The sequence below is a fragment of the Actinia tenebrosa genome, unplaced genomic scaffold (assembly GCF_029948245.1).
Source record: "Actinia tenebrosa isolate PJP-AT-01 unplaced genomic scaffold, QUT_ActTen_1.0 PGA_scaffold10__47_contigs__length_13832649, whole genome shotgun sequence".
In the NCBI taxonomy this organism is placed as follows: Eukaryota; Metazoa; Cnidaria; class Anthozoa; order Actiniaria; family Actiniidae; genus Actinia; species Actinia tenebrosa.
This window is the reverse complement of record NW_028292570.1, coordinates 13,658,377-13,671,231: the sequence shown is the minus strand read 5'-3', so window position 1 is coordinate 13,671,231 and position 12,855 is coordinate 13,658,377. Positions and strand designations below refer to the sequence as shown.

General features: G+C 37.2%; 1 protein-coding gene across 2 annotated transcripts; it reads left to right on the top strand.

Annotated features, from left to right (window-relative positions):
- LOC116301285 (uncharacterized) lies at positions 1-11,304 on the top strand. 2 transcript variants are annotated; one of them, XM_031710322.2, is made up of 15 exons: positions 1-77; positions 749-801; positions 1,599-1,628; positions 2,398-2,433; positions 2,561-2,596; positions 2,774-2,800; positions 2,896-3,345; positions 3,487-3,600; positions 4,151-4,258; positions 4,902-5,015; positions 5,493-5,606; positions 6,276-6,392; positions 8,398-8,511; positions 9,682-9,950; positions 10,176-11,304. In XM_031710322.2, exons 2-15 carry the CDS (start codon positions 756-758, stop codon positions 10,551-10,553), a joined length of 1,953 nt encoding a protein of 650 aa, XP_031566182.2. In that variant the 5' UTR covers positions 1-77; positions 749-755; the 3' UTR covers positions 10,554-11,304. The 2 variants fall into 2 exon arrangements, with proteins under 2 accessions (XP_031566182.2, XP_088883208.1); XM_089027082.1 differs by lacking the exon at positions 2,398-2,433.
- The last annotated feature ends 1,551 nt before the right edge of the window (positions 11,305-12,855 follow it).

Genomic DNA, 12,855 nt, shown 5'->3' with positions numbered 1-12,855 from the left:
CATTAAGTTAGGAGGCTTGTTCACTTGAACAAAGTTTTCTAGGAACGACTTCTGCTGAGAAGTCGAGGTTAATAAAGGTAAGTGTAGTGGAACTAGTTAGAACTAAAACCTCTTTAATTTAAAAAAAGTGACAAAAATATTTGTATAAATGTATAAGGGATGCGCTCACGTTTTCATTGTAGTTGAATAACATTGTTATATATATTTAAAAGATTTTACAGCTAGGACATTCCAACCGTTAACACTTTCAGCTCTTCGTCCCTTTTCTAAAAGTGCTTACTTTGAATCATCTATAGTTTGGAAAACATTTATTTTGATCATTCGGTATATTGAACTCAATGCTTCACTTTAGGGCGAGAGTTTGAGATAAGAGAAATTTCGGAACCATTCAACGTTTTGTTTTGTTTTGTTTTTGTTTTTTTTTTACCTTTTTAACAACATTTATCATTAAAAAATATAATTTTGAAATAAAAATCCAAAACTTTAAAGTAACTTAGTACGCTTGAAATATTTAAAAAAGTCAAAGTTGTTTCTACTCTTTGATAGAATCACTAACCATTGAAAATATACTAAATTAATTTCTGAACTTAATATAATTAATTTTTGCAAACGTAGTAAAAAAAATATCAAGACACAGGGGAAAAATACCATTTCTGTTGAATAGATGTATCTTGTTTTAAAAAAAAACTTTATGAAGAAAATAACTTTAAGAAAGTTCATAAAGGTAGTCGTGTTTTTTTTTTCACAGAATAAAGATGTGGAAACTATCTCTCATGATATTTGCCTTATTGGCATTTACAGGTAAGTGGATTAGATCTATCTGTTAGTTCGTGAGAAATGATAGAATGATATTGGCCAATTGCAACTCTTCGTTTTTTCCCTTCGAAAACAGTTTAGATTAGACCTATATTTTAATACGTGAGGAGTGACGTGAAGCGAGAGCATTCGCCTCTCATCAATGCAACCCTATCTCGATTCCCGGACTCGGTTTCGTACATCAGAGTTGCTTTTTGGTTCACTTCTGTGCTTCTAAACTGGCAAAAACAATGTCGAGAATTTTTATATAGTGTATCGTCGTTTTTTCATCGTTACGCTAAAAAAAAGTAAAATGTTTTGGCCAACATTTTTGGTCTTAAACTGTAGAAGACCATTCCCAAATTTGTCTCAATGATTGAGCATAAAACAGTGGTACGTACGTTCCTAGTCGATGTTGGACGCGATAACTTAGAGTAAATGTATGAACACATCATGTCCAATCTGGACTTGTGGTAACTCATACGAATAACTAGAAAGGTCTTTTGCGTTGAAAAAATTGGCAGATTGATCATTCTAAATCCTAAAACATTCATGATCAAGGTAAAGCGCCTAAAGGAGAGGTGGTTATGAATGCTCTCAAAAATAACACGAAATAATAAATTTTTAAACTGAAAAATTAAACAAACAAAAAGCAAACCGCAAAACAAAAGCAGCTGAAAAGATGAAAAATAACAACAACAACAAATATCAGGAACATCAAAACAACCCAAAACAAACAAACTAAATTATTTGAAAATCAAATTTATGTTAAAATTATTTTTCTTTAATTTCTCTATTTTCAGCCTATGCTGATGATGTCAACGATATTGCAGGTTAGTTTTCGTTGTCATAAATATTCATAAAGCGTTTAGACTTCATGCTAGTTAGGGATAATGAAGCGATGAGAGAAAAACGTTTGCGCATGCGTGCCTTTCAGTATTTTTTTTTTTTTTTTTTTTTTTTTTGAAGAAATAGAAAACGCGCGCGCGTGCTGTGTGCAGTCATAAAGCACGCGGGAGTTGGCAGAACACGAGGGAAGTGTTAGGAGAAGCACGACGCGTAGCGGAGTGCTTCTCGACACTTCTCGAGTGTTCTGCCAATCCCCAAGTGCTTTATAACGGCACGCAGCACAGCAAGCAAGTCTTTTATTTATTTTATGAAATACAAATTACAATAACCGTTATTTTAGATAGGAATGACGCAACTGAAAGTGCGCACACATGCTGTGTGCTCTCATAAAGCATGCGCTCCAAGCCAATCAGAACGCGACATTCATAACAGTTATTTTATAACAATATATAATGTTTTAAAATCCCATGGACTTACATTTGATTGTATGAACGAGGGAGGCTAAATGTGTGCAAGTGAGTCTGTGGTCTTCAATGCGAAACCTGTGTAGCATATACGGGAAATAATCAATATTTATTCCCTTCTGACTGATGCAGTGAAGGACGATCAAGTGGTAGTACCATTTGGTGAGAGAAAATATCTTTTCAAAAAATTTTTTTTTCAAATATGTTTGCAAATGTGTCTGTGGTCTTCAATGCGAAACCTGTGTAGCATATGTACGGGAAATAATCAATATTTATTTCCTTCTGACAGATGCAGCGGAGGAAGATCAAGTGTTAGTACCATTTGGTGAGAGAAAATATCTTTTCAAAAAAATTTTTTTTCAAATATGTTTGCAAATGTGTCTGTGGTCTTCAATTCGAAACCTGTGTAGCATATGTACGGGAAATGATCAATATTTATTTCCTTCTGACAGATGCAGCGGAGGAAGATCAAGTGTTAGTACCATTTGGTGAGAGAAAATATCTATTCAAATTTTTTTTTTTTTTTTTTCAAATATTATCAATTTATTCGTCAAGCGGTTGGCTCAGTTGTCTATCTGTCTTTTTATCCATTTTTTCTTTTGTTTTTTCCTTTTTCCATTTTTCCATTTAAATTTTTTTTAATTTTTATCTTTTGCATTTTAAAGATGAGAGTGTAAACGAAGGAAAACGAGGTATGGAGATTTAACTGACTTCAATTAATGAGTCCTTTGTGAGCAATCTAATATTTTCTGGAACAATAATATTGCTATTTTAATTTTTTCTAAAGTGTACGGACGTAAAGGATCCAAATCTTCCAAGGGCAAAGGGAAACTCAAGTATGGAGGACGTAAAGGATCCAAATCTTCCAAGGGCAAATGGAGACTCAAGTACGGAGGACGTAAAGGATCCAAATCTTCCAAGGGCAAATGGAGACTCAAGTACGGAGGACGTAAAGGATCCAAATCTTCTAAGGGCAAATGGAGACTCAAGTACGGAGGACGTAAAGGATCCAAATCTTCCAAGGGCAAAGGGAAATTCAAGTATGGAGGACGTAAGGGGTCCAAATCGTCAAAGGGCAAATGGAAACTCAAGTATGGAGGACGTAAGGGTTCCAAATCTTCCAAGGGCAAAGGGAAATTCAAGTATGGAGGACGTAAGGGTTCCAAATCTTCCAAGGGCAAAGGAAGTAAATATGGTAAAGGCCGCCATAGAATCCAAGGAATGGGAGGATTTTCAAGTACGTTTTTCTCACTTTTTTAACTTTTTTTGTTTTTTATTTATTTATTTATATTTATATTTTCTTTTTGGTTATCGTTATTAGTAAGTATTTCTTTCTTTTGATTAATTATTTATATACATACAACTATATGATTTATAGGAGGTTTCAACTGCATCAAAAACCCTTGTCTAAATGAAGGCGTTTGCTGTGGTAGAGGCCCATATCAAAGATGCATCTGTCCTGCTGGCTTCAAAGGAAAGCGTTGCGAAACAGGTAATCAGTCATAGAAATTCAACTCAAACTCCCAAAAATAATTTTCTTAAGGAGCAGGTGTACTTAATTTGGCAGTTACCTTCAGTTGGTTACTCCCAGTGACCCAGAGGTTACCCAGAACACTTGTATGGAACTTTGCACGCCAAATAATTTCAGTAATATCAAGAGGCACCCTTGATATTATTCAAAAATGAGGTTTGGGCCTTCATTTGCTTATTTCCCATATATTTTCTTTAAAAAAGGCCTGACAAAGCAACATTCTAACACAAATGCAACAAAACATCTTTGTACAATTGAAAATATCGCTTCAAACAGGCATTTTATGATAGTACATCATTTTCTAACTGTTTAAAAAAGGCTTTGAATGTTAACCCGAAGCGAAAATTGGGATCAAAACTCTACGAAAGTCTAGTTTTTGGCGCTTTTTGCCATTATTGCTCATCATTGAAAAAAAAATTCTCTTAACACCTAAACATTGGAATTTTTTTTTTCCAAAACACTCATTAAACTGTATAGAGGTAACTCCTTGTCAACTTCATTCTTGTTTTAGATATCAACGAATGTGCTAGAAATCCGTGCAAACGTGGAGCTATCTGCTTTGATCAGGTCAATGGCTACACCTGCAAATTCCCAGATTCAACCGAAGTCTGCAAAATACGTAAGTTTTCTAAATCCCCCAGTTCCTAAATCTATATTTCGCAAGGTTTAACCTTTATGTGCTTGCTAACGGTGGTATGGATGGTCTTGGTTCGAGCTCCGGCTCAGACTGGATCATAGGTGAGTTGAGTTAATGTGCTATTCTCTCCCTTGCCACAAGTGTTTTCTATGAGTTCTCTGGTTTCCTCCCTCCGTAAAAATCAGCATGTGAGTTGAGTGATGTATATACGTAGTACCACTACATTCTATATTTACAACATACAACACTCAACTCACATGTTGATTTTTATGGAGGGAGGAAAACCAGAGAACCTGGAGAAAAACCCTCGTGGCAAGGGAGAGAAGAACACATCAAACAAACTCAACTCACATGTTGATTTTTATGGAGGGAGGAAAACCAGAGAACCTGGAGAAAAACTCTCGTGGCAAGGGAGAGAAGAACACATCAAACAAACTCAACTCACATGTTGATTTTTATGGAGGGAGGAAAACCAGAGAACCTGGAGAAAAACTCTCGTGGCAAGAGAGAGTACAACACATCAAACAAACTCAACTCACGATCCAGTCTGAGCCGGGCGGTGAGAGGGCGAGCGGTAAACCACTAAACCCCCAATCCCATACTAAATGCTCTTAGTTTTTTATAGGCCAAACAACGTGCTCATCTAAGCCTTGTCAGAACAAAGGCGTCTGTAAAGCATACAAGAGAAGCTATCGGTGCATTTGCCCAAAGGGATTTGCAGGGAAAAACTGTCAAATAAGTAAGAATGCATACTAGTAAAATATGATATCAATGATAACAGACATTTTGGAAGCATATAGTAGAATAGTTTCCCAGGACTAGCGTTTTCCCTATTTTAGACCATGTGTCATTCTCTTGAGAATAGATTTTTTTGATTGAGTTGTACGTATCCATATTCATGTGTCTTCTCATGTACAACTGTTAAACAAAGAAATGATACTCTAGGGAATGACACATAGTCTTGAGAATAAGATTCTTTGTTTGAGTTGTATCCATATTTATGTGTTTTCTCATGTGCAACAATTAAACAAAGAAATGATACTCTAGGGAATGACACATGGTCTTGAGAATAAGATTCTTTGTTTGAGTTGTATCCATATTCATGTGTTTTCTCATGTACAACTGTTGAACAAAGAAAGCATATTCTAGGGAATGACCCGTGGTCTTGAGAATAAGATTCTTTGTTTGAGATCCTTTTTTTATTATTTTGTTTAAGATATCGACGAGTGTGGAAGTAATCCCTGTCAGAATGGCGCCAAATGTGTTGATCGTATTGGCTACTATGTTTGCGTCTGCCCACGTGCATACAAAGGAACCAACTGTGAAGAAAGTAAGCTAACAAATCCTTTAACGTCAAAGCAACTCAGCTGCGATTTGACACTATCAGCGCACACAAATGAAAACAGGATCAAAAAGCTAAAAATAACTTCTTTTTGCCATTTTTGTAAGAATAGTTCCCTTCAAAGTTTTCTGTACCTCTTCAGAGGTAGCCGTACCTTTGTATAGAAGCGAGACGAACGGTGAGCTTTCATAATAGAGACATGTGAACAATAGACCCTTTTCGAGTTCCAAATTACCGCTGTGTTTCTTGATTACAGACTCATTTACTCAGGCTTAGCCTCGATTTTGTGAAGAATATTCACGTGTTCCAGTCAAGGTCCGTCAAGTTTCAAAGTGTTCGTATTGTGTTGTGTTGTGTATTCTTTACTTTACCGTTGGTATTTGTGAGTAATTAGACACTGATACGAGGCTAACCCTGAGTAAACGAGTCTGTAATCAAGAAACACAGCGGTAATTTGGAACTCGAAACTGGAGTATTGTTCCACGTGTTAAAAGAGGTATCTATTATTGCAAGCTCACCGTTCGTCTCGCTTCGATTACTGTCAGGTTTCTTCACACGTCCTCCTTGTTTCTTTCATTCACCCTAGTTAGGTATGCCTGCTTGTTCATGAAGTTATTTTAAAAGTGTTTTTTTTTCTCTCTCTCTCGTCTTTTTAAGAGCGAGGAGGTTGTTCTGTGAAAAACATCTGCCGCAATGGAGGAACATGCGTAGAAGAAAATGGATCCTGGGCTTGTATCTGTCGAAAGGGATTTTCCGGACCACGGTGTGGACGGGGTAAGCTATTGATAACGCTTGTATAAGCATATTGTAGGAGAATCGTAGTTCAGTTTAATAGTGTGCCGCCTTCGGAGCAAGAGGTTTTTACAAATAGACATCAGTTTTCTCCACTTGGCTACGCCTCGTGGATCCACACTACTTTGACAATGTGATGACGCAATTTATCGTCAATAAGAGGACAGACACTGAAAAAACTGATGTCTATTTGTTTTTTACAATAACAAAAACGATAAAAACTTCTCATCTTTAGTGATCAAAACAACCAACGGAAAGAGCGCGCGCTCGTTGACGTCAGCTTTATCTGTCTGTCCTCTTATTGATGATAAAAAATAGCCAATAGTTAAATAACTTACAAATTTCTCGCGCGCTGAATGACTATTTTACATGTAAGATCCCAGTTTGATCCTCAGGATCACCACGTCTGTTTCGACTTCTTTCTGTTATGAGTTGCTTTACCTTTTTAAAAATACTCAAATAAGGAGCACTGATAGTCTGAGGGAGGTGAAGGGCGCATTTTCGAACGCTTAATGCATACGCAACCGATGCTTCCCGTCGTTTCGAAATAAAATGGAATATCTTTTTAAATAACAGTCGAATATTACTCAAAGAGGATTTGATAATTTACATTAAACACAAAGGCTCATCGAGGCAGGTTATTGTGCGGAGTACTCACGCTTTTTCAGCTCCTCTTAAAATCCCTCCCACAAATTTTTTCCTTCGACATCTTTTATGGAACTGTAAGTATTTCAACAGACGAAAACAGCAGAGTAATTTTCCTCGGTTTCCTATCATGCTTTATGATAGAGGTTTTTGCTCGTGCACATTGTCTATAGACCTCTTCGGCTCTGACGTAATGTTGTCCCATTTCAGACCATGTGTCATTCCCTAGAGTATCATTTTTTTGTTTAAGGTTTGCGCTCGGTTGCACATGAGAAGACACATGAATATGGATACAACTCAAACAAAGAATCTTATTCTCAAGACCACGTGTCATTCCCTGGAGTATCATTTCTTTGTTTAACAGTTGCACATGAAAAGACACATGAATATGGATACAACTCAAACAAAGAATCTTATTCTCAAGACCACGTGTCATTCCCTTGAGTATCATTTCTTTGTTTAACAGTTGCACATGAGAAGTCACATGAATATGGATACAACTCAAACAAAGAATCTTATTCTCAAGACCATGTGTCATTCCCTGGAGTATCATTTCTTTGTTTAACAGTTGCACATGAGAAGACACATGAATATGGATACAACTCAAACAAAGAATCTTATTCTCAAGACCATGTGTCATTCCCTAGAGTATCATTTCTTTGTTTAACAGTTGCACATGAGAAGACACATGAATATGGATACAACTCAAACAAAGAATCTTATTCTCAAGACCATGTGTCATTCCCTAGAGTATCATTTCTTTGTTTAACGGTTGCACATGAAAAGACACATGAATATGGATACAACTCAAACAAAGAATCTTATTCTCAAGACCACGTGTCATTCCCTAGAGTATCATTTCTTTGTTTAACGGTTGTACATGAGAAGACACATGAATGTGGATACAACTCTAACAAAGGATCTTATTCTCAAGAGAATGACACGTGGTCTGAAATGAGACAACATTACGCTCGAGCGCTCCAGAGCCGAGGAAATCTATTCCACAGTCCGGTGATTTTCATAGTACTCGAAAGACAATAGTGCCGTAAGCGTGACGTGGCGTGACCGTGATACTTTCTAGAATTTTAATTGGCTGATTTTTTTCACGCGCAATATGATTGGTCTAAAAGTGCCGTGATCTTGGCGTGACCCGTGTCCGCGCCGTGTTTATGCCGTGTTCCGGGTATTTGATTGGATGGAGAGTAAATTCTCGTGCAATGTGATTGGTCTGGCGTATCCCTTGCCGTGTCATGGCCGTGTTCGTGTCGTGAACTTGTCACAGTCATACGAAAACTGCACTACTTTGTACATCGTTAATCATTACTCATCATTTTCTTTGCAGTCATCAAGGATTGTTCCACAAGTCCGTGTCTGCATGGAGGCACATGTTGTGATCGTACGAAGGGATTCATCTGTAAATGCCGAGAAGGTTTTCTTGGAAGGCGGTGCGAAAAGAGTGAGTTCACTTAACTTTATTTCCCTTGAGAGATGAGGCTGTAAACCGTGTGGGATGGGCTCGGAAATCGTATGAGAACATGCGTAATAGGTTTTATTTCTCTTGGGTGGGTTTTAAGTTTAATGGCAAACGTTTTTTTATGTTATTTTCATGAGCATGGTAAATTGCGTTATAATCTGATTATTTAGCATGATATATTGCATTTAAAGCATGGTATATTGCATTGAATTAGAGTATATTATGTTATTGCATTTAAAACAGCAGGGTATATTGCCTTCAGGCATGGTATATTGCATTTAAAGCATTATATTTTTCATTTAAAGTTGGAAATATTGCATTTAGAAAATGGGATTTGTAGTTAAAAAGGGTATATATTGTATTTAAAGCATGGCACATCGTATTCACTGCACTTAAAATATGGTATAATGCATTTAAAGCATGGTTTATTGTAGTTAAAGTATATTATATAACTGCATCATGGTATATTGCATTAATCTTACCTCTAAGCATGGTATCTTGCATTTAAAGCATGGCTTATTGTACTTAAAGAATATTATATAATTGCATCATGGTATATTGCATAAATCTTACCTCTAGGCATGGTATTTTGCATTTAAAGCATGGCTTATTGTACTTAAAGCATGGTATATAGCATCATACAATTATGAGCTATTCGTGCTGCGCAAAATAAACTAAACTCAAATCTAGACTCCACGGTGTTCGACTTATCTATAGAGAAAAAATATCGCTCTGGGATCCTCACGAGTACCCTACATTTCATATTCTGGCTGCGCTACCAGCGTGGTTGGTCCTCGTAGTGTAGTGGTTAACACATCGGACTAGAATACCGAAGACGTGGGTTCGATTCCCGCCACACACACCGAACGCATAATTTAGGCCCCGTCCACACGTATCCGTATACGTATACCCAAATTATTTTTTGCGGATACGAAAATATTTGCGTCCACACGCAGCGTATTCGAATCGTTTTCACCGTCCACACGTGTCCGTTTTCGTAAAATTTGCGGATACGGATACAAACATTTGCGGACACGTGTGGACGCAACCAGTATCCGCAAAAAAAAAAAAAAAAAAAAGAAAAATTGCGGATACAAAAATTCCGGATACGTGTGGACGGGGCCTTATTACTATTAAACTATATTCGTTCAGAGGATCTTGACCTCTACGTGCCTGAAGGCCAAGGTCAACTCACATTCCAGGAAGACGGTAGCGATGACCCAAAGAGCGCGAAGTTCAGCCGAAGGTGTCGTTATGGCGGTAAAAAGGGTATTATAGTTGGGCGCGGATACGAGCTTGGAGGACGTACTAGGAAGCAAGTATTCAGAGATCTGAGACGGGCTAGATTTCCAAGACGTTATGCCATGATTATTTCAAGAGCTGCTGGTTTGAAGGGAAAAAAGGCTATTGCCTGTTTTAAGGTATGGATAAATATTACCCGTCATCTGCTCTCCTTTAGAGGATATTCAATTGCTTGGCATCAAACAGGTGAATGAATCTCATGAATCTTATCACCAGCCTACAATGACAGGCAAACCCTGCCCGTCATGTGCTATCAACCAGAGAGTATTCTATTGCTTAGTATCAATCAGCTGAATGAATCTCATTACCAGTCTACAATGACAAACATCTTTGATTTCTTTCAGAAATACCGGTTGGGCAAGTTCAGAATAACCAAGCAACAACAGAAAAGGCTGTTCAAAATATATTACGCCGAGAAAGTGAAAAAAGGCAAGAAATATCTGTCGACTTACTGCAAGCTTAAGCTTGACAAAATGAGCCAGTTCCAGAAAGATCTTATCATGGATCTCTACATTGATGGCGCCCTTTCATATGCCAGTCCACAGAAACGAAAGAATTCCGAATACATCAAGAAGGTTCTCGATTCTAACAACCTGAAGAGTATAAAAGCCTTGCTGAACAACAAAAATTTCTGGGTTAGCAAGATGAAAACCTCTGCGCGGAGGTTCGAAAGTCGTAAAAAGTTTTGCCAAAAAGAATGCAAGAAAACTCGCAGATGTTAACTTGGAAAGTCTAAAAGATTATAAATAAGATTACATGTAAGCTAAGATAAAACTATACTAAAGCCAGAGCAAGTATTTCTCAAAGGCTAAATATCTCATGATCAAAGTGCATTTTGATTTCATTTTGGGTGGTCAAATTTGTGCAGGTGTTTAGCTTAACAAGGGTAGAACTTGATGAGTCGAGAGTGAGTCCGGCATAATATGGTTTCAACCGCAGCCATTTTTTATCGAACCCTTAAACAACTTTTAAATTAGCTAATTTACTGAGTTGCGTATCGTTTATCGGAGGAGAACCAGGAAAAACCCTTCGAATAAGTAATTTTATTTATTTATTTCAGCCAATATTTAGACCAAAGACCAGACAAACTCTACTCAAATGTGTTGCGAGACCACGAATCAAATCCAAGACATTACCGAGTTGAAAGACGTCATTAAATTCGATTTTTGGCCATAAAACTTGGCAGCTTTGCTTTGCAATGTATTCTGTTAGACATATACGGCTTAAAACAGATTATATGAATTCAAATCAATATGTTAATCTCACAAAAGTAGTGCAGATTCTTAATCTTTTTTTTTTTTTTTTGTTGAAAATCAAAGCGATCCAAAATGAAGACAATTGCTTCCCACTTGTTTGGTTTGATCTTTACAAATGTGGCCACTCGAAATGAAGTTCTGCTAAAATAGCGTAAGATTTAAAAGCATGTATGTTTGGGTGTATAAGATTTAATAAAATGAAAGCTCTTGTGGGAAATTTCGTCATTTGTTGTTTGTTTGTTTTGTTGTTTGTCTTTCTTGTTTTGAGAAAGTCCGTGCACAGAGAGTGCTAATAGACCTCTTCAGCTCTGTTTTCCCATTTCAGACCACATGTCATTCCCTAGAGTATCATTTCTTTGTTTAAGGTTTGTTCTCGGTAGCACATGAGAAGACACATGAATATGAATACAGCTCAAACAAAGAATCTCATTCTTAAGACAATGACACGTGGTCTGAAATGGGAAAACATTACGCCAAGCCGACGAGGTCTATTCTTTCATAAGTTCGTTGTTAGATTTTCAGTGTCCTCACACACTTGCTTAAGGAGCAAGTGTGGCTTGGTTGGTTAGTGTTCTGCCTGCTAAGCAAGAGGTCCATAGTTTGATCCTCAGTGACCTCACACACTTGTTTTAAGGAGAAAGTGTGGCTTGGTTGATTAGTGTGCTGCTTGCTAAGCAAGAGGTTCATAGTTTGATCCTCGGTGACCTCACACACTTGTTTTAAGGAGCAAGTGTGGCTTGGTTGATTAGTGTGCTGCTTGCTAAGCAAGAGGTTCATAGTTTGATCCTCGGTGACCTCACACACTTGTTTTAAGGAGCAAGTGTGGCTTGGTTGGTTAGTGTACTGCTTGCTAAGCAAGAGGTCCATAGTTTGATCCTCAGTGACCTCACACACTTTTTTTAAGGAGCAAGTGTGGCTTGGTTTGCTAAAGCGTATCCAACACAAGCAATTATATAATAATGAACTTACCCAGACATCGTCATTTTATCGGTAAAAATATCCGATTATATATTCTCTCAAAAACAAAAGCAAAAACTATCATCTCCCTTACCTGATCATACCTATGTCCTCTGTCTCTATTGTCCGACCATCATCCATATGTGTTAACCATATTTATCCGACTCCTTCGCTCTTTTGTGAGTGACGTTTTTATTAAACCAATTTCTACTGCTAATGCGATATCAAATATTTTGGCAACCTGTGTAATACAACTAATTTCCTGATTCATCGACCAAAAGCCAAACAAGATCGGCCTCAATTCAATATAAAAGGCTCTTAAGAAAATAAACTTTCATGGCTGAAATAGCGCAGCGCGCTGATTCTAAAAATAGCTTAAAGATTCGGACAAACATTGCATTCTGTTTAACCGCTACGAGGATTATACAAACCGATTCTATTATTTTTACTCAAAGTTACAATAATAACCCGTGTAAACTAAGATCAACTGCGATCGGCTGTGAAAATTATCTGCTGAAAGTAAACTCGTAAGTTTGTTTGTCCGAATTTCACCTTTGTCTTCGTTTTTATGGCGTCACGGCTGCGCTGCGCTATTCCTAAAATAGACCACTTGCACGTGGTTTCGTGAGGAATTGTTCTGGGGGACAAAACATTGCCTTTTTTTTTGCATAAGGAAAGACGATCTATTGTTTTGTCCCCCAGAACAATTCCTCTACGAAATCAATGCAATGGGTCTATATAAATAACCTCTAATTATGGAACATCAAAATTTTATTTTAAATAATCTTTTAGTTAAATTGAAGCAAAATTG